Raw genomic sequence first — 22,570 nt, 5'->3', positions numbered from 1 at the left:
ATTCTTCATAGGATTTAAATTAAGACTCAGAATCTCATATCATACTATTCAAAATGTTTAAATGCAACACAAAATTACTCAACATACAAATATACAGGAAAATCTCAACTCATGTGAGAAAAGACAACAGATGACAGAGTACTAAAATGACACAAATGTTGAAATTGTCTGATTAAGATTAAAGCAACTAGCCTGGCTGGTGTGGCTTAGTGGTTGAGCATCAACTTAAGAACCAAGAGGTCATGGTTCGATTCCCAGTCAGGGCACATGCCTGGGTTGTGGGCTTGATCACCAGTGTGGTGTATGCAGGAGGCAGTCGATGGATGATTCTCTTTCATCATTGATCTTTCTCTTTCTCTTCTCTTTCTCTTTCTCTTTCTCTTTCTCTTTCTCTTTCTCTTTCTCTTTCTCTTTCTCTTTCTCTTTCTCTTTCTCTTTCTCTTTCTCTTTCTCTTTCTCTTTCTCTTTCTCTTTCTCTTTCTCTTTCTCTTTCTCTTTCTCTTTCTCTTTCTCTTTCTCTTTCTCTTTCTCTCTCTCTCTCTCTCTCTCTCTCTCTCTCTCTCTCTCTCTCTCTCTCTCTCTCTCTCTCTCTCTTCCTATCTGAAATCAATTCAAAAACAAAAAGATTAAAGTAGCCACTATACAAATGTTCCAACAAGCAATTATGACTGCTCTTATGATAAACAGAAAAACAAAGTCTTAGCAAATAAATAGGCGTAAAGAATAAAATGGAAATTTAGCACTGAACAATAACTGAAATTTAAAAATCACAGAAATTAAAACACTTAATAGCAGAATAAAAATGCCAGAGAAGTCTGGCTGGCTGGTGTTTCTCAGTGGTTGGGTGTCGACCCATGAACCAGGTCATGGTTCGATCCCTAGTAGTGTGGGAGGCAGCCGATAGATGATTCTCTCTCATCATTGATGTTTCTATCCCTCTCCTGTCCTCTCTCTGAAATCAATAAAAACATTTTTTTTAAATGCTAGAGAAAACAGTCGGTGAAACTGAAGACAGATGAACAGAAATTATCCAATCTGAGCAATAGAGAGAAAAAAAATAGAAAAACTGAACAAAGCCTCAGGGACTTGTGAGACACTAATAAAAGTTCTAAGATTCATGTCCCAAAAGGACTGGAGTAAGAGTATGGTGCTGAAAAAAGTATCTGAAAAGATAATGTCTGAAAACAACCTAAATTTGGTGGAACACACAAAACTACATGTTCAAGAAGCTTAGTGAACCCCAAATCAGATAAATACTAAGAAATACATGCCCAGCCACATTATAATCTAACTGCTGAATACCAAAGACAGAAAAACATCTTGAAAGCAACCAGAGAAAAATGCATTATTTATATGGGAAAAAAATAATTCAAATCACTGCACATTATTCATCAGATACCATGGAGGTCCAAAGGAAGTGGTACAAAAGATGGCAGTATAGGTAAACGCCGGTACTCGCTGCCTCCTACAACCACATCAAAATTACAGCTAAAATACAGACCATCCAGAACTGCTTGAAAGCTGGCTGAATGGAAGTCCTACCACTAGAGGAAAAAAAAAAAGTCCTGCCCTAACCGGTGTGGCTCAGTGGATGGAGCGTCGGCCTGCAGAATGAAGGGTCCCAGGTTCGATTCCAGTCAAGGGCATGTACCTTGGTTGCGGGCACATCCCCAGAAGGGGGTGTGTAGGAGGCAGCTGATCAATGTTTCTCTCTCATTGATGTTTCTAACTCTCTATCCCTCTCCCTTTCTCTCTGTAAAAAAATCAATAAAATATATTTTTAAAAAAAGAAGAGAGATTTCTTAAAAAAAAAAAAGAAGCAGCAGCCCTACAACTAGACTGGTAGGAAGGGTGGAGAGGTGGAATAGGCTGCTTTGGCACCCACATGGGCCATCTGTTTAATCCAGAGGCAGATTGTCCCTGCTGACACCACCATGAAGAGCAAGGGGTCCCAGACCCACACCAGACCCCCAGCCCAGGGTCCCAGAACCAGGAAGAGAAATCCCCGTAACTTCGGGCTGTAAAAACCAGTGAGGATTGTGGCTGCAGGACACGGAGGCTGCTGGAGACCCAGGTGTTCCTCTTAAAGGGCCAGGCACAAACTTACTTGGACTCACTTCCTCTGAGATCCAGTGCCCTGAGTCACTGGGGAACCCAGACACATACTAGGAGGAACTGGATTGTGTGGCATCAGGGCAGGAACTTGGGGGCGGCCTTCTACCAGATGGAGGTGCTCACAGGGGTCATTGGTCCTATGCCGAGACCTCCCCTGTCCCAGGGCTGTCTGGCAACCATATCTGAGTCGCCATCAACCTGGAGAACACTGTTTGCTCCGCCGTGGTGATTCTCTGAGACCCCGCCCCATCTAATTTGCAACCCTACCCAAGCTGTTTGCAGCAGCTTTTCCATATGAATGGCCTGACCTGGCTCAGACTTCAGACTTTGCTAAAATCTCTCAAACAAGCTTCAGCTGGTGTCAGGGTGCCCCAAATCTATCAGTAAAAGGCCCAAGACCTGGCACTAGTACCAGCCTACCTTGCTTCACAGCTGGGCCACACCTGGGCACTTCTTAGCCCAATACAAACAGCAGCCATCTGCAGATCTCTCTGTAGCTCTTGCTGGGTGGCCCTCAGAAGTGGCTAATTTTGCAACTTCCTGAAGGCCCTCGAGCCAGTGCACCCAGTGGACAGCCTCAGACATACCAGATTACAACTCTATATATTCACAAGCGACACAATCAAGGGGCAGACTCAGTGAGTACCAAAGCCCTACTGAAGCAAGTCCTGCTCCATAAGGGTGTTTCCTGCACAGTAGCTCTCACACTGTAGCCACAGCTGGTCCTCACAGCCAATTGGCCTGGAAGTCAATTCCCGCCAGTGATGCCAACAGCAATCAAAGCTCAACTACAAGACTGCACACAGCCCACAGAGGTGCACCTAGAGGGCCCAGCTCAGGTGCCTGGAGAGACTGAGACACGGCCGTATAGGACACCTACTACATAAGGCCACTCTACCAATTCCAGGAGACATAGCAGCTCTACCCAAACACACACAGGGAAGCAGCCAAAATGCAGAGACAAAGAAACATAACACAAATGAAAGTAATGGAAGAAAGCAAACTACTGGATACAGAGTTCAAAACCATAGTTATAAGGTTACTCAAGGGTCTTCAAGGAACTTAGTGAGACTTTCAAGGATCTTAGTGAGAATTCCAAAGACATGGAAAAGGACCACTCAGAAATTAAGCATACACTAACTGAAACAAAGAATAATTTACAGGGATTCAACAGTAGAGTAGAGGATTCAAATCAACAATTTGAAATATGAGGAAGCAAAAAACACCCAATCAGAAGAGGAAAAAAAAAGAATCCAAAAATATGAAGAGAGTGTAAGGAGCCTCTGGGACAACTTCAAGTATATCAACATTCGCATTATGGGGGTGCCAGAAGAAGAGAGAGAGCAAGATATTGAAAATTTATTTGAAGAAATAATGACAGAAAACTTCCCCTACCTGGTGAAAAAAATAGACTTACAAGTCCAGGAAACTCAAACAAGAGTCCCAAACAAGAGCAACCCAAAGAGGACCACACCAAGACACATCAAATTAAAATGCCAAGGGCTAAAGACAAAGACAGAATCCTAAAAGCAGCAAGAGAAAGAGAGCGCCCTTGTCAGTTAATTTCTCAACAGAAACTATACAGGCCAGAAGGAAGTGGCAAGAAATATTCAAAGTGATGAATAGCAAGAACCTACAACCAAGATTACTTTACCCAGCAAAGCTATCATTCAGAATTGAAGGTCAGATAAAGAGCTTCATAGATAAGAAAAAGCTAAAGGAGTTTATCACCACCAAGTCAGTATTACATGAAAAGTTGAAGGGTATTCTTTAAGAAGAGGAAGAAGAAGAAAAAGATAAAAAATATGAACAGTAGCCCTAACTGGTTTGGTTCAGTGGATAGAGTGTTGGCCTGCAGACTCAAGGGTCCCAGGTTCAATTCTGGTCAAGGGCATGTACCTTGGTTGTGGGCACATACCCAGTAGGGAGTGTGCAGGAGGCAGCTGATCGATGTTTCTCTCTCATCAATGTTTCTAACTCTCTATCCCTCTCCCTTCCTCTCTGTAAAAAAATCAATAAAATATATTTAAAAAAAACAAAACGCCGTGATTTATATTTATAAAAAAATATGAATAAAATGGCAATAAATACATATCTATCAACAATTGAATCTAAAAATCAAAATAAACAAGTAAGAAATCGAATGACCAGAATCGAACCTGGGACCCTCGAGTCCACAGGCCGATGCTCTATCCAATGAGCCAAACTGGTTAGGGCAGTGGTCGGCAAACTGCGGCTCGGCAAACTGTGGCTCAAGAGCCACATGTGACTCTTTGGCCCCTTGAGTGTGGCTCTTCCACAAAATACCGACTTCTGCACATGGGCCACAAAGTTTCAATTGCACTGTACGTGGTATTTTGTGGAAGAGCCACACTCAAGGGGCCAAAGAGCCGCATGTGGCTTGTGAGCTGCAGTTTGCCGACCACGGGGTTTGGGCAATGAATTTTCTATATCCAGCAAAAACCATCCATCAGAAATGAAAGTGAAATAGAGACATCCTATATAATAAAAAATATGCAAATTGACCAAACAGCAGAACGGTTGCTATGACACGCACTGACCACCAGGGGGCAGATGCTCAATGCAGGAGCTGCCCCCTGGTGGTCAGTGGGCTCTCACAGGGAGATCACTGCTCAGCCAGAAGCCGGGCTCACGGCTGGCAAGCGCAGCGGTGGTGGCAGGAGCCTCTCCCGCCTCTGTGGCAGTGCTCAGGATGTCTGACTGATGGCTTAGGCCCGCTCCTGGTGAATGGGCCTAAGTCGTCAGTCAGACATCCCCCAAGGGCTCCCAGACTGTGAGAGGGCGCAGGCCAGGCTGAGGGACCCCCCTCCCCAAGAGTGCACGAATTTCATGCACCAGGCCTCTAGTTCTTATATGAAGAAAAACTAATAAAGAAAATCAAAGAGAATCTGTCACTAACAGACAACTCTAAAAGAATTACTAAGAGAACTCCTTTAAGCAGAAGAAAAAAGAAATCAGAAGGAAACTTGAAATATCAGGAACGAGGGAAGAACAACAAAAGTAGTAAATATCTTAGTAAATATAATAAATTATTTTCTCCTTGAGTTTTTAAAATATACTTTTTGGTTGAAAGCAAAATTTATAGCATTGTTTGATGGGTTTCCAATGTATGTAGATATACAACTAGGATATAAAGGGAGAGAAATAAAGTGATCTACATGTGGTAAAGTTTCTGCATTCCAGTTGAAGTGGTAAAATACCAACTTTACCCAAATATATGGTGAAGGAAGATGATTTGACTTTGGGCTGTGGGTACACAATACAATATACAGATGATATATCATAGAAATGTACACTTGAAACCTATATGATCCTATTAACTAATGTCGTCCCAATATATCTAATAAAAAATACTGACTTTAAATATACTGGAATGTTAAAAATGTATAATGTAATCCCTAAAGCAAACAATTAAAAAGACTATGCAAAAATATAAAGTTACAATAACTAAAATTGAAGACTAAATTTAAAAAAATGTTCATAATTAAAAGTCTTTCAAAATGGAATTTTTAAGGTACAGACTGTTTTACTGGTAAATTCTATTGAACATTTAAAGAAGAAATAACATCAATTCTACACAATGTTTTCCAAAAAATAGAAGAGTTGGAAGAACTTTCCAACTCATGAAACAAGCATTGCCCTGATACAAAAATGCAACAGTAAGAAAAGGTACAGATTAATATTGCTCATAAACATAAATACAAAAATTCCCAAATAGCAAACTGATTCCATTAATATATATCAAGAAGAATAATGCACCATGATCAATTGGGGTTTATCCTGGGAATGCATAACTGGTTCAATATGAAAAAAATCAATTAATGTAATCCACCATATTAATAGTCTAAAGAAGAAAACACGTGATCATATCAATGGATGCGGAACAAACATGACAAAATTCAACACTGATTCAAAACTCTCAGCAAACTAGGATTAGAAGGAAACATATTCAACATAACAAAGCACATCTTCAAAACATCTACAGCTACTATCGTACTTAATAATGAAAGACTGAATGCTTTTCCCTAAGATCAGTAGCAAGGAAAGAATATCCAACATACTGGAAGTCCTAGCCAGTAAAATAAAGCAAGAAAAAGAAACAAAAGACATACAGATTGGAAAGGAAGAAATAAAACGGTCTCTATTTCATGACATGATTCTCTCTTAGAAAATCCCAAGGAGTCCAAGTAAACCCCTAACGTAAGCAAGTTTAGCCAGGTCGCAGGATATAAGGTTAACATAAAAGTTAACCATATTTCTATACACTATCAATGTACAACTGGAAACATGATTATTGTATAGAATAAAGTTCAATGAGCTCAGTGGGGCCTTGACTTACAAGTGTCCCGAGTAATGAGTTTTTCGAGATACGAGCCGTCTCTCGGCCGATTTTTTGCTTTGAGTTGCGAGCTAAAATTCGGGTTACGAGCCAGCTTCAGATACCCCACCGCTAGTTGGAGCAGCGAACATCACAGTGAACGCCACAACATCAGCCCAGCATAAGGTGTCTCACTTGTTCACTTTAAGATTTGACATACGAGTAATTTGAGTTATGAGCTCCATCACGGAACGAATTAAACTCGTAAGTCAAGGCCCCACTGTAATTACAAGTCAGATGGAGTCCCTCTAATTTTGATACACAGCTAGTTATCACATAAGTGTTTCTACTTCATCAACTAGTTAATTAACTAGCCTATGGATTACCTAGAAAAGAGTTGCTATCCTTTTAACAGTGTAAATATTATCTCAAAAGAGACCCTTTGCTTCCTGGAAAGAGTGCCAACACACTGGTTAGGACTGAGGGCAGCTTGATCTCCTTTACTTACTGCTTGAGACTTTCCTTAGAGGAATGCGAGGTTCTTTTTCTTCCTCCAGCAGCTCAGCACTTTGTAGGAGAGCATGGATCTCTGGCTGTAGGTCATCCACACTAGCTTCCCCTGAAGCCAGTGCTCTGCAGTGCAGTACCAAGGCAACATCTTGGTTATAGAAGTGAAAGTACCGGCATACTCTACTGGCTTCATGCACACAGCCATCATCCAATAGGCGCCCAATCAAAAAGTTTAGTGACTCCTGCTCCTTCCAATCTAGTCTGTTCTCACAAGTCTCTTTGGATGGAAGGCCATTAAGTTCTAGATATTTTGATGTGTTCAGGGCAGCCAACTTGGAGAATGAAAACTCACTGGCTAAGCTGTCAAAGGAAAGTTCACCACTAGCTGAGATCTGTTGAGAAAATGTGGGCTCTCTTTCCTCCTGGTTTCCTCTGAGGGTGTGCTGGGTGACACGGCAGAGCCAGATCTGCTTCTCCAGCTCCTCCAGCTCCTCCACAGGGACCAGGTCCTCCTGAGCAAGCCAATGCCCTGCCAGGGTGAGCAGCAGATGGCACTCCTCAGTGCTGCTCTGTCCCTCCTCAGTAGGGTACTCACGCGCCACAAGGGCCTGGGCTGAGAAAAAGGAAGAAGCTGCTTTGCTTGAAATGGAATTTTTCTTAAAATTCTCATGGCATTTTTTCCAGAAGTCAATTCTTGTTTGTTTCAGGGACCACTGGTCAATGTGTTTTAAGGTCTGTATTTCCTGTGTTACCTGTGAAATTTTATTAAAAAGTATCATAAATGCTACCGTTCCTTAATTACACCATACTTTTTAAACCCAAGTCAAAGAATATGAGGCATGGCTACAGATGTTTCTGGGTATTTTATCTGGAAAGTTAAGGTATGGAAAACAATTTTAAATTTATCCAATTGAATGGGGTTCAAGGAAAAGCCACCTAAGCTAACCTTATATTTAAAGCGTACATTCTTGCCCAGCCGGTGTGGGTCAGTGGTTGAGCATCGACCTATGAACCAGGAGGTCATGGTTCAATTTCCGGTCAGGGCACATGTCCGGGTATCAGGCTTGATCCCAGTTGGGGTTGTGCAGGAGGCAACCGATCAGTGACTCTCTCTCTCACCATTGATGTTTCTATAGCTCTCTCCCTCTCCCTTTCTCTCTGAAATCAATAAAAATATGTTTAAAAAAAAAAAAAAGAAGAAATCATTGATGAAATAGTTTAAAAAAAAAAGAATACATTCTTCACCCTGGCCAGTATGGCTCAGTTGGTTGAGCGTCATCCCATGCCCCAAAGGGTTGCTGGTTCAATTCTCAGTCAGGGCACATATTCAGGTTGTGGGTTCAATCCCCAGTCAGGGTGCATACGGGAGGCAACTGATCAATGTTGCTCTCTCCCTCTCCCTTCCTATCTCTCTAAAATCAATAAAAACAATAATAAAGCATACATTATTAAAAAATGGGAATTCTAGGCTCATCCACTTCTGAAACTAATGTGTATCAAAAGTAAAAAAGTCTCATCTCCTATAAATTGCATATCTCATTTGATTTTTGGTTTATTGATGGTTCAAAAAGCTAAGATTTTTTGTTGTTGTTAGTCCTCATCCAAGGATATTTTTTCCATTGATTTTTAGAGAGTAGAGGGAAGGGGAGAGACAGAGAGAGAGAAACATTGATGAGAGACACATTAACTGGTTGCCTGCTGCGTGTGCCCCAACCAGGGCCAGGGATCGAGCCTGCAAACAAGGTACATACCCTTGACAGGAATCAAACCCGTGAACCTTCAGTCCACGGGCCAATGCTCTAACCACTGAGCAACTGGCTAGGGCAAAAAGCTAAGACTTTAAATAACTTAAAAGACTTATGTTACCTTACCTCTTCAATAACCAAGTTGTCCACAGGTAACTCAGCTAATTCTGCTACCCTCTTAGCCAAAGCAAACTGTCCATTCGTTTCCAGTTTTTCCAAAATAGATTTACATTCCTGCTGAAAATTCTGAAGGCTATAGTTGGCAATAATTACATTATTAATGGCTATGGATGTATCCTTCAAAATGTGGCTAAGGATACACAGCTTCTTTACATCTGGACCTGTACCAAAGAAAAGAGGGTATAAACACTTCATTAAAAAAAATGCCACTATGGCATTTTTAATTAAATATCAGGAAGGGAAATATGTATATTTAAAATAATAATGTGGTTAAAGGAAAAATGAAAAACCTCTTTTTCTAGCTTGGTTAATGAGCAGAGGAAGCCATAGGCAGCTCCTTTACAGTAAGAACTATTAGAGGTTGGCACATGGACTCAACCCACACATCTGGCTTTAAACACAGAGCAGAGGTTGGTGGTCTACTATGCAGTAGCAACTCAAGTCAATCTTGGGAAGATTTGGCCGTTCATTCAGGTCAGTCTCATCTCTTTCTGTATTTTTCTCCTATCTTGAACAAATTTGTTTTTATGACTGTTCACTTGTTCATTCAATGCGGTGTCATGGGTATTAAGACACAGACTTGTAGAGCAGCTGAAACTGCAGCTGGCCAGTAGCACATTGTCTTCAGAATGGAGCATCACTTGCTCCTCTGGATATCTATCTACTTAACCCAGTGAGGCCCAGCTGAGCTCTTCCTGATGTCCCTGGGAAATTCTTTTCCACAGTAACATAGGATTCTCTGCCAACAACTTATGTGGCTGTTTTTTTTAAAATACATTTTATTGATTTTTTACAGAGAGGAAGGGAGAGGGATGGAGAGTTAGAAACACCGATGAGAGAGAAGCATCGATCAGCTGCCTCCTGCACACCCCCTACTGGGTATGTGCCCACAACCAAGGTACATGCCCTTGACCGGAATCAAACCCGGGACCCTTCAGTCCACAGGCTGATGCTCTATCCACTGAGTCAAACCGGTTACGGCTTATGTGGCTGGTTTTGCTCCCATTCCCAAATAATCTGAGAATCCTATGTGTGCCCTACCATAGGGGAAGAGCATGAAAAGCATTCTATATGAGCCTGCTCCAATGTCACCTACTGGGCTGTGGTCTGATTCAGGTAATACAGAGACAGTGAGACATCCTGCACAATAAACACCAGTGTGAGCATGCTGCGTTTCTTTGCTGGCATCATATAAAACACAGATTAAAATTTTTTTTTTCTTTTCTCTAAGCATGTATGTGACGCGCGCGCGCGCGCACACACACACACACACACACACACACACACACACACACTATAAAAATAGAAATAATTAGCCCTAACCTGTTTGGCTCAGTGGATAGAGCATCAGCCTGCGGACTCAAGGGTCCCAGGTTCGACTCTGGTAAAGGGCATGTACCTTGGTTGCGGGCACATCCCCAGTAGGGAGTGTGCAGGAAGCAGCTGATCGATGTTTCTAACTTTCTATCCCTCTCCCTTCCTCTCTGTAAAAAAATCAATAAAATATATTTTAAAAAAATAGAAATAATTAAATTATATGAATAAAAGCATTATAGTAATGTTAACAATCTAGACAATCCTTTTAATTTTTTAAGGATAGAGCAACTCTAGCAAGAAAACAGGAAATTCATTTCTGAAAACAAAATTATTACCAATCAATGAAAACACCAATATGTTAAAAGGATCTATTCTCTTGTCTACAAAGTCATCTTCTATGCCCTACATTTAGGAAACAGGCCTCTCTTCTCCCCGTCATCAGCCCCACAGCCTGCAACAATGGCACTGAGCCCAGCATTCTCTGTGTTCTGTGCAACTCTGAGCTCTTTAGCTGAACCTATGTGAGTTTAAATGTGATAAAACAACCCTAGTAGTGAAAACGTCAGAATCTAGTGTAAAAGAATAACATTATTATTCAACAAAAACTTGAAATTATTACAAGTAGAAAGAAGGTAAGGCAATACTGGTTTTATTCAATAATCAACAAGCTTAGAGACTACCAATTTCTGGAAACACCTGCAAAAAATAAGCGTAATTTGTCTGAGACCTTCAAAACAAATTAGACATTCCTGAAACAAGCCTGTGACTGAGCAGTGATGATATGTTAAGCTGACTTGTAAGAGAAAGGCATGATAGTGACAGGGTAATGCAGAGGCTACCCAGGGGGAACTGTGGCTATTTGACAACTGCTTAGGATGAGTAGATAGTTATATTACTTATGTTATATCCTATTGTGCTTTGTTTTAAATGTTTTAACCATGATTGAAGTTTCATAATCTCTCCTTCATATCCTGTTATGAACTTTAAATGTAATGTTATATATATATCATATGCATTTTAATTCCAAGAATTCCCTTCTAAAATACTTTCAAGATTAAGACAGCTAACTTCTTAACAGCAACTTAACTGCAAGGACTGTCTTACCCTCAGAGAAGAGATGCTCTATCCCAACAAACAGCTGTAAAAGCTTTCCCAGCTCGTACTGGGTCCTGCACTGCTGCAGCATAAGCTTCAAAAGAAAAGACACCTGCTCCTTCAGCCATGGGACAGGGATGGCAGCGTGGACCTTTATGGCTGCTGTTTCAAGCTATAAAAAAAAGACAGGGTCAGGGAAAGTGGTTTCACAGGGACAACTCAAAACCTCCAAATGGCCATCCAAAGTGCTGATCTGTCACAAAGGGGATGCTTCTTCAGGTCCTCTCGAAGGCAGGAAGCAGCAGTGTGCCTCTTTGTGTGGCATCTTGGTGTAGAGAACTGTGTGCATGAAAGTCAAAGATGGGAAAGAGACCCAGGACTACTTTGGAGTGAACTGATGAAAATACGCCCCCTTACTGACTAACAGCCCTGTGAGTTGCTATGAAATTAAGCAGACATGTTTCACTTAAAAGCTTCTTCAGAGGATATAGGCTGCCCTTAAATCCAGAAGTTTGGCAATTCACATATGAAAGAAGACCTCTTAGAAAGACTTGCTTAACATTGCTGAGCTGGTTCTAATAGTTATCTTATCCTATATAATAAAAGGCTAATATGCAAATAGACCGAATGGCGGACCAACCGGAACAACTGAACAACTGGAACGGCTGTGACGTGTGCTGACCACCAGGGGGTGTGTATGGAACATGGCAGGCGTTGGTCACGATGGGGTGGTGGAGCGGGTGAGCAGGGGCGCCAGATCAAGGCAGGGCACCAGTCGCTGTCATTGGGGCGAGCCTCTGGTGGTTACTGAAAATTCTTTGCTCCCTTGCGCCGCAGTCCCACTGCTGCTTGCACCCGTTGCTGGCGCTGGCCCCAATCACTCCACACCGTCAGCGGGTGCGAGCGGGGTTGGCACCATCAGCGTGTGGGAGTGGTGGCGGCAGGAACTGCCCGCAGACAGGGGATGGGGGTGGGGCGCAGGGGGAGGGGTTGGGCAGGGGCGCGGAGGATGGGCTGAGACCCGCCCCTGTGCCTACTGCAGCCTCATGGCCCACAGTTCCTTTCAAAGTGCACAAATTTGCACTGGGTCCCTAGTGCTATATAATAAAGAGGTAATATGCAAATTAACCCTCACGCCCTCACAAGATGGCTGCCTATGACCAAGCCAGCAGGGGGATTAGTGAGGGACGACCAAACGACTGAACAAACAGGCTGTGTGGGGCGACCAGGCCAGCGGGGGGAGTGTGAGGAGTGACCAGGCCGGCAGGGGGGGGCAGTTGGGGGAGACCAGGCTGGCGTGCGGGGGGGGGGGGGGGGGGGGCGGGGCGGGAAGCAGTTAGGGGCAACCAGGAAGACAGGCAGGTGAGCGATTAGGAACCACCAGTCCAGGATTGCGAGATTGGGCCTAAACTGGCAGTTGGACATCCCCCAAGGGGTCCTGGATTGGAGAGGGTGCAGGCTGGGCTGAGGAGACCCCCACCCCCTGTGCACAAATTTCATGTACCAGGTCTCTAGTAGTTTATAATATCACTAGAGAAGATTCTCAATTAAGAAGGTTCTCAGTTATCGTATTTCAAGGAAATGATAAAAATATTAACAGGAAAATGACCCCAAGTAGCAGGCCTCATTAGTTTGAATTAGAACATGATTTCTTAGTCTTTATTTCTGGTTTATTTACCTCTGTTGCCCTATGAAGAGAAACTACAGCAGGCAGATGATGGAACTGGTTAAAGGAACAAACATATGGGAATAAAGGGTTGAGGCAAGGATGGAGCAGCTGCATTGCCCCTTTGCAAAAGGCTGCAGCAGGAGAAGTCAGCTAAGAATAAGAAGATATCTGGGAAGACCTAAACATAAAACTCAAACTGATAAGCTGAACTCATTAAAACTAAAAACTCTCTCTAAAAATCAATGGAAAAATGTCCTCAGGTGAGGATTAACAACAACAACAAAATAGAAGGTTCAACACAGCAAGAAAATATGACAATTATAATCACGTACAGACCTAATGACAGAGCACCAAATATATGAAGCAAAACCTGATGAAACTGCAGGGAGAAATAGACAGTTCCACAATAACTGTTGGAGACTTTAATACCCCACTCATAATAATGGACAGAATAACCAGACAGAAGAAAACAATGACAAGAAACACATTCTTCTCAAATGCACATGAAATGTTTCAGAACAGACCATATGTTAGGATACAAATTAAGTCTCAACAGATTTTAAAAGACAGATATACAAAGTATCTTCTCTGACCACAGTGGGATGAAGTTAGAAGTCAGTAACAAAAGGAAACTGTAAAATTCACAAAACTTTAGAAATTAAACAATATACTTTTAACAAGAGAGAAGACTCAAATTACTAAAATTAGAAATGAAAGTGGGGACATCACTACTGATTCTACAGAAAATAAAAAGGATTATAAGAGATTACTGTGAAAAAATTATATGCCAAAAAATGGATAACCTAGATGAAATTGATAAATTCCCAGAAACACAAAACCTATCAAGACTAAATCACAAAGAAATATATCATCTGAATAGACTTATGACTAGTAAAGAGAGTGAATCATCAATCAAAAATCTCCCAACAAAGGAAAGTCTGGACCTGATAGCTTTACTGGCAAATCACACATTTAAAGTACTAATACCAATCCTTCTCAAACTTCTCCAAAAAATTAAAGAGGAGGGAACACTACCTACCTTATTCTATGAAACCAACATAAGGTTGACACCAAAGACAAAGAAAACTACATACTGATATCCTTTATGAGCACTGATGCAAAAATCTTTAACAAAATACTAGCAAACTGCCCTTACCGGTGTGGCATAGTTGGTTGGGCATCGTCCGGTGCACCAAAAGGCTGCCACTTCGACTCCCAGTCAGGGCATATGCTAGGTTGAGGGCTTGATTCCCGGTACGAGGCATGCAGGAGACAGCTAACCGATGTCTTGCTCTCACATCGATATTTCCCTCACTTTCCCTTCCTCTCTAAAAATCAATTTAAAAATCATTTAAAAAATACTAATAGCCTTAGCCCGTTTGGCTCTGTGGATGGAGCATTGATTCTCAGAAAAAAGGGTCCCAGGTTTGATTCCAGTCAAGGGCACATACTTCATCGAAGGCTTCATCCCTGGCACTGGTCGGGGAACATGTGAGGAGGCAACCAATCAATGTATCTTTATCACATCGATGTTTCTCTCTCTCTGTCTCTCCCCCTCCGTTCCACTCTCTTTAAAATCAATGAAAAAAACATATCCTCAGGTAAGGATTAACAACAAAAAAATACTAATAAACTGAATTCAGCAGCATATTAAAAAGATTATACACCATTACAAAATAGGATTTATTCCTGGAATGCAAAAATAATTCAACATACAAAAATCAATCAATGTATACACCACATCAATAGGACAAAAGAAAACACCACATGATCATCTCAATGCAGAAAAAGTATCTGACAAAACTCAACACCATTTCATGATAAAAACATTCCATAAATGAGGAACAGAAGGAAACTTCCTCCATATAATAAAATCCATATGTGAAAAGCCACAGTGAACATCATACTCGATGGCAAAAGACTGAAAACACTGCTCTAAGATCAGGAACAAGGCAAGGATTCCCACTTTCAACTCCTCTTTTCCACATAGTCCTGGAAGTTCTAGCCAGAGCATTTCGGGGGGAAGAAGAAGGGGGAAGAAGTGATCCAAGTTGAAAAAAAAAGAAGTAAAATTATTTCTATTCAGATGATATAATTTTATATGTAGAAAACTCTAAAGATCCCACACACAAAAACTCAGAATAAATGAATTCAACAAAGTAACAGGAGAGAAAAAGTCACCACACAAAAACCAGTTTCATTCCTATAAACAATTAACAATCTGAAAAGGAAATTATAAAAATAATTCTAACAGTATCAAAAAGAATAAAATATTTAAGACATTAACTTAACCAAGAAAGTAAAAGATTTGTACAATGAAACTACAAAATGCTCCTGAAAGAAATTAAAGATATAAAAAATGGGAACACATCCCATGTTACTGAAATGGAAGTCTAATTGTAAATATTATCCAAAGCAATCTACAGAGTCAATGCAATCCCTATTAAAATCCCAATGATGCTTTCACAGAAACAGAAAAACCCATCTTAAAATCATATGGAATCCCAAGGAACCCCAAAGAGCCAAAACAATCTTTTTTTTATTATTATTTTTTTTATTTTAGAGAGGAAAGGAGAGGGAAGATAGAGATCGAAACATCAATGATGAGAATCACTGATCAGCTGCCTCCTGCACACCCCTATTGGGAATCAAGCCCGCAACTTGGGCATGTGTCCTCGACTGGAATCGAACCTGGGACGCTCTATCCACTGAGACAAACCGTCTAGGGCCCAAAACAATTTTAAAAAAGAACAAACTCATACTTCCTGATTTTAAAACGTATTACAAAGCTACAGTCATCAAAATTGTGTGGCATTGGGATAAAGACAGACATATAGACCAATGGAATAGAAAAGAAAGCCCAGAAATAAATCCTTGCATATATGGTCAAATGATTTTTGACAAAGGTGTCAAGACAATTCAATGAGGAAAGCACAGTCTTTTCAACAAATGGTGCTGGGAAAACTGACTATCCACATGTAAAAAATAAAGTTGAACCCCTACCTAACAAGATATACAAAAATTAACTCCAAATGGACAAAAGACCTAAATGTAAGACCTAAAATAATAAAACTAGAAGAAAACATAGGACAAAACCTTTATAACATTGGATTTGGCAATGATTTCTTAGAAATGACACCAAAGGCATAGATAACAAAAGAAAAAATATACAAATTGGACCTCATGAAAATGTAACAATTCTGTGTATAAAAAGATACTATGAAAAGAGTAAAAGAGCAACTCACACAATGGAAGAAAATATTTGCAAATCATATATCAGGTATGGGATTAATACCCAGAATATGTAGAGAATTCCTGAAACTCAACAATAAAAAAACCACACAACCCAATTTTAAAAAGGGGCTGGGTGGATAGGAGCAAAGGGGAAGAAAATGGGGGACATCTGCATACTGTCAACAATAAAAATAATGGGTAAAGGGCTTAGATAGACATTTCTCCAAAGAAGATACACAAATGGCGAATAAGCACATGAAAAGATGCTCAACATTACTAATCATTAGGGAAATACAAATCAAAACTACAATGAGACACCACCTCATACCCGTTAGTATGATTACTATTAAAAAAACAGAGACCAAGTATTGGTGAGGATGTAAAGAAATAGGAACCCTTATGTAATACTGTTAGGAATGTAAAATGGTAGTCATTGTGGAAAACAGTATGGTATTCCTCAAAATATTAAAAGTATAATTACCATATCAGCAAGCAATTCTACTTCTGAGTAAACACCCAAAAGAATTGAAAGCAGGATCTCAAAGAACTATTTGTATACCATGTCATAACAGCATTATTCACAATAGCTAAAATGTTGAAGCAACCCAAATATCCATCGATGAATGAATGGACTAGCAAAATGTGGTATATACATGCAATGCAATATTATTCAGCATTAAAAAGGAAGGAAATCCTGGCATATGCTATGGATGAACTCTGAGGACATTATGCTAAGTGAGATAAGCTAGTCATGAAAAGACAACTACTATACAATTCCACTTATGAGATACTTAAAGTAGTAAAAACCATAAGGACAGAAAACAGAATGATGGTTGCCCGGGGCTAGGGATATGGGGAGAATAAAGATTTATTGTTTAATGGGTATAGCTTCAGTTTTACAAGATGAAAAGAGTTATTTTGGAGGTGGATGGTGGTGATGGTTACACAATAATGAGAATGTATTTAATACAACTGTACACTTAAAAATGGCTAAGGTGGTAAATGTTATGTATATTTGACCACAAATAACAAAAGAAGATACCTACTAGGGTGCCAAGCCATGGAGAGTTATAAACCAAAGAAATTAATGTCCCTATTTTCTGTGATTTAGAAAACTCAGGCATATTTGAATAACTGATTCTGTATTTTCAAATAATAATCTTCATTACAGTGAAGACCAATGTGATTGAGAGCAAAAGCCTATACTGAGGTTCCACTGTTATAAATGTGTTGTGTAAAATCAGTAAATAGTTTTGTCTTATTTATCATAGAGCTCTTTTGTGGTAGAGAAGGCAAAAGTGCCAAAACTCCAGGCAGGATTAAGGTATATTTCTTCTGGACAGGCTATCCTGAATTGTTAAAACGTGGCCCATGTATCACCATACTCTTCTCTAGTATCCATAACAGATACCATGAATTTCTTTCCCACTGAGCTTGGCTGCCGCATCAGGATACTGATCAGAGTTAGCACATTAGATGAAACCTGTCATCCTTGGCACCTGAGGTGATTTATAAGCAAGGCCACTGTCACTCCTACCCTGACTCGCTATCTCTGGCACAGTACAAATGATTTCATTTGAATTACACCACATAACAGCTGTTTACCTAATGTCACATCCCGACTACTAGCAGACAGCAGGCCACTCTAACAAATTTCAGGTCAGTAAGAAAGAACATATTATTCTAACTTACAGTTTCAAGGCTCTTCTGGAACTCCAGTAGTTTAGCTTTGGCTTCCTTATAATTCTTGAAGAACATACAGAGTTCATACATCTCCAACATCAGTAGTAATGGGGAATCCTTTGAAGAAGAGTTTGAAAGAAATTACAAAGTCCTGCCCAGCTGGCATGGCTCAGTGGTTGAACCTTGACTTATGAACCAGGAGGTCACGGTTCGATTCCAGTCAAGGGGACATGCCCAGGTTTCAGGCTCGATCCCCAGTAGGGGATGTGCAAGAGGCAGCCGATCAATGACTCTCTATCATCACTGATGTTTCCATCCCTCTCTCCATCTCCCTTCCTCTCTCTAAAGTCAATAAAAACATATTTTTAAAAAAAGACAAAATCCTGAACTTAATACTATTTTCTCATGAATAATGGCAATATAAGAGGTTAAAGTAAAAGGCAAATATTATTAATAGCAGTTTCATAGAATTAAATTATGTATGTTAAAAAGAAAGGCAGTTACATTTACTCAAAGGTCGGTCCATTTTCTGTCTATCCTATACTTGGTCCAACACACGAGAGCAGGACATAGTCCACTAGATGGTGCTAGGAAACCTTTACATACACTTCCTGATAATGGGCTCCAGTGACCTGCCAACCTACTGCTTGCTGCCTGCAGCATCAATCCATACAGTTCCATCACTTCAGTGGAGCTTTCCAGTGGGAGCTTTCCAGTCAGAGCACAGGAGTCTGGGAATTAGAAAGTATGGATCTGAACTGTAAGTACTCTGCTCACTAAATTACTGTGAAATCCTGCTCATGTTACTTAAGTTCTGTAAACCTTGGTTTATTACTCTGTAAAATGAGGATAAGACCACTTCATAATATCCTAAGACAATTACCTTTTGGGGATTATTGTGTGAATTGACTGAAATAATGTATAGAAAGCACTCTGCTAAATAAATGGTAGTTCTATTATCATTATTTGTTATGGGCTACAAAATAGATTTAGGCCTGGTTGGTGTAGCTCAGTGGTTGAATGTTGACCCATGAAGCAAGAGGTCACAGTTTGATTCCCAGTCAGGGCACATGCCTGGATTGCAGGCTTATCCCCAGTAAGGGGCATGCAGGAAGCAGCCGATCAATGATTCTCTCTCATCATTGATATTTCTATCCCTCTCTTCCTTCCTCTCTCTGAAATCAATAAAAGCATATTTAAATAAGTAAATAAATAAATAAATACCTTAAAGAAAAGCTGGAAACCTCTGATGAGAGTTTTGCTCTTCTGCCTTGTTAATAATGTTCTCCAGATGACTGAGAAGTCCTCAAGGTCCCATGTATGGCCCTCCAATGAGTCCTGGATGTGTCCCATTGCTTCAGCTGCAATACTGTCCTCCACAGAAGCGATGATCCAAACACAGAGACAAGAAATAGCACTGGCATCCTACCATTGAATAAAAACTTTTCAAAATAAAATAACAACTGGGCTTGGATTACCTGACAAGGGAAGTTTCCAGCAATGCTACAACTACAGATGGCTATTTCCTGTTCAGGAAAAATCACCTCACTAAATTGGTTAAAGTGGCTTGAAAATCCTTCAAAGGTGAAATAAACTCTAATGAACAACCAAGGGACTTTTATAAACCATCCTGTAGGGTATGGCAGGTGAAAAGGCCAAGAGACTGAGAGGATATATGTGAAAGTCAGGGAAGTACTAAGTATAAGAAAACACACAGAGCTGCTGACCAAGGGACTGTCTGGAGTATCCTTCTTCCCTGCTCAGAGGCAGTGGTGGTCAGTCCACCAAAGCATCCTTCTCTGTGACTGCCAACCAGGAACCAAGGCTCTGACCACTTAAGCTATTATATGTCAAGGCACAAAGAAGTGCACTGGATGGCCACACTGGAGAAGCATAAAGAGTTGCAGTGACCTTGAGGCTAGAGCAGCCGTGGGCAAACTACGGCCCGCGGGCTGGATCCGGCCCGTTTGAAATGAATAAAACTAAAAAAAAAAAAGACCATACCCTTTTATGTAATGATGTTTACTTTGAATTTATATTAGTTCACACAAACACTCCATCCATGCTTTTGTTCCGGCCCTCCGGTCCAGTTTAAGAACCCATTGTGGCCCTCGAGTCAAAAAGTTTGCCCACCCCTGGGCTAGAGCCTCAATATCATCATTCCCCCTACACCCTCTGATTATCAGCCTTTCCTGTCCCTCCCCAATTCTTCTATTACTCTCTGGTTCTTTAATTTAGGCTTCTCATGATTCTCACCTGCAGACATGAGGCTAGGACACTAAGAATAGGGGACTGTTGTTTCACTGCTTCAGCCAGGAGCCAGCACCAGGAGTTTGGCTCCTCTGAGCACTGGAGCAGAATTTCGAAGAAATCAGTTCTCTCTTCTTTGCTTTTCTGGAGTTCCTGGGGGGACTTGTTGCAGACTTGATCACTATCCATTCTGGAGTTGGACACTGAGGGCAAGTTCTCAAAAGCTAGCCTTAAGTGGTCTTGAAGGACAGGGCTGAAATACTGGAGAAGAGATTTCACCTGGAAAACACATTAGACGATTAAAACAGACAACCAAGTTATTTTTATTTCTCACTTATAGTTGACATTCAATATTATTTTATACTCGAGGCCTGGTGCATGAAATTCATGCACAGGTAGGGTCCCTAGACCTGGCCAGTGATCAGGGCCAATCTGTGGGGCAACCAGCAGGGTGATCGGGGGATGGGGAGCCCCCGCTGGCACCCGCCTTGGCTGGCCTGGGGCCTACAAGCTTGTGGGAAGCTCTTGCATTGAGCATCTGGCCCCTGGTGGTCAGTGCACATCAGTGCCATTTGGTCGATTTGCATATTAGGCTTTTATTATATAGGATTAGTTTCAGTTGTACAGCATAGTGGTTAGACAATCATATACTTTATGAAGTGACCCTCCAATAAATAGTTCCCACCTGGCACCATACGTAGCTACTACAATATTATTTACTATATTCCCTAGGGTATGCTTTACATCTCCATGACTATTTTGTAGCTACCAATCTGCACTTCTTAATCCTTTCACCTTTTTCACCCAGTTCCCAAACCCTACCCATCTGGCAACCCTCAGTTTGTTCTCTGTCTCTGAGTCCGTTTCTGTTTTATTTATTTTGTTCTTTAGTATCACATATAAGGGAAATCATATAGTATTTGTCTTTCTCTGTCTGATTTATTTCACTTAGCATAATTACCCCTTGGTCCATCCATGCTGTCTAAAATGTTAAGATATTCTTTTTTATGGCTGAGTAATATTCCACTGTATATATGTGCCACATCTTTTTTTAAAATGTATTTTTATTGATATCAGAGAGGAAGGAAGAGGGAGAGAGAGATAGAAATCAATGATGAGAGAGAATCATTGATCAGCTGCCTCCTGTACCCTCCACACTGGGGATCAAACCCACAACCTGGGCATGTGCCCTGACCAGGATTTGAACTGTGACCTCCTGGTTCTTAGGTTGATACTCAACCACTGAGCCACACCAACCGGGTGTGCCACATCTTTTTTATTCAATTGTCTATTGATGGGTACTTGGATTGTTTCTATATCTTGGCTATTGTAAATAATGCTGCATTGAATAAAGGGGTGCATATATCTTTTTGAATTTTGTTTGAGATTTCTTCAGATAAATACTCAGAAGTGGAATTGTTGGTTCATAAGATAGTTCTATTTTTAATTTTTTGAGTAACCTCTATACTGTTTTCCGTAGGGGCCACACCAATCTGCAATCCCACCAACAATGCACAAGGCAGATAACCAAGTCTCAATTTCAGCTGGAGCTGAAAATGTTAGAAAAAAGCATAAGCAAAATTGTTCTTTCTCAACCTGACCCACTCAGAGGTGACCATATAATTTTAAAAGTTGTTTGCTGCTTTTGAGTGAATTTCCATTTGCAATCTGGAGTCACAAAGTTCTTCCTTCATCTCTTTAGTAATAATGACTAGTCCTTTGTCTGAAGCCAACCCACTAAAATTTTAGTAAAAATAACAGTATCATATATTTAAAAAAAAAAAAAAAGCCTATGTGTTCACAACAGAAAGGACAATATTTTCACTCTAAGAAGTGTTCCAATATCCTCTTGCATAATTAGCAACAATCAGTGGCTTACCTCATCTGGGTGGTAATTATGGAGCTGGCTGTGAATAATGAACTGTAACCAATCATTTGCTTTGGCACATTCTCTAAGGTAAGACGTGCTCAGTTTTATATTATGGAGCCTGCAGAACTGTACCACCAATGCCCACTGGATGCTAGATTCGCTGTATAACCTGTAATTGGGGGTGGGAGTGGTAGAGAGAAAAACTTGTTAAAATATTGCTTTAGTTTTAGACTGAAAAATTAAATAAATTTAACTACAGTATATTCTCTAAAAAGCTTTTCAAGCTCAGCTGGTGTTGTTCAGTGGTTGAGTGTTGACCAATGAACCAGGAGGTTGAGGTTCAATTCCTGGTCAGGGTACATGCCCAGATTGTGGGCTTGATCCCCAGTAGGGGCATGCAGGAAGTAGCTGATCAATGATTCTTTTTCATTGATGTTTCTATCTCCCTCTTCCTTCCTCTCTGAAATCAATAAAAATATATTTAAAAAATAAAAAGCTTTTCAAAAAATACCAAATATTTATTAGATTGTTTTGAAAAAAACAAAAAAGAACTGTTAACACAC

General features: G+C 40.6%; 1 protein-coding gene across 2 annotated transcripts in view; it reads right to left on the bottom strand.

The window, feature by feature from the left end:
* Positions 1 to 22,570, bottom strand: part of SPG11 (SPG11 vesicle trafficking associated, spatacsin) — a 106,974-nt gene that overhangs the window by 25,625 nt on the left and 58,779 nt on the right. For both annotated transcript variants that reach the window (XM_059702725.1, XM_059702736.1), the window contains 7 exons: positions 22,017 to 22,176; positions 20,144 to 20,416; positions 19,112 to 19,312; positions 17,897 to 18,004; positions 11,311 to 11,473; positions 8,836 to 9,050; positions 6,963 to 7,716 (listed from right to left, as the gene is read on the bottom strand). In XM_059702725.1, the coding sequence (XP_059558708.1) occupies positions 6,963 to 7,716; positions 8,836 to 9,050; positions 11,311 to 11,473; positions 17,897 to 18,004; positions 19,112 to 19,312; positions 20,144 to 20,416; positions 22,017 to 22,176 (1,874 nt within the window). The remainder of the gene's footprint in view (positions 1 to 6,962; positions 7,717 to 8,835; positions 9,051 to 11,310; positions 11,474 to 17,896; positions 18,005 to 19,111; positions 19,313 to 20,143; positions 20,417 to 22,016; positions 22,177 to 22,570) is intronic.

This window comes from Myotis daubentonii, chromosome 1 (genome assembly GCF_963259705.1).
Source record: "Myotis daubentonii chromosome 1, mMyoDau2.1, whole genome shotgun sequence".
Taxonomy (NCBI): Eukaryota; Metazoa; Chordata; class Mammalia; order Chiroptera; family Vespertilionidae; genus Myotis; species Myotis daubentonii.
Note: the sequence above shows the minus strand (reverse complement) of the source record. Positions and strands in the feature narration are given on the sequence as shown.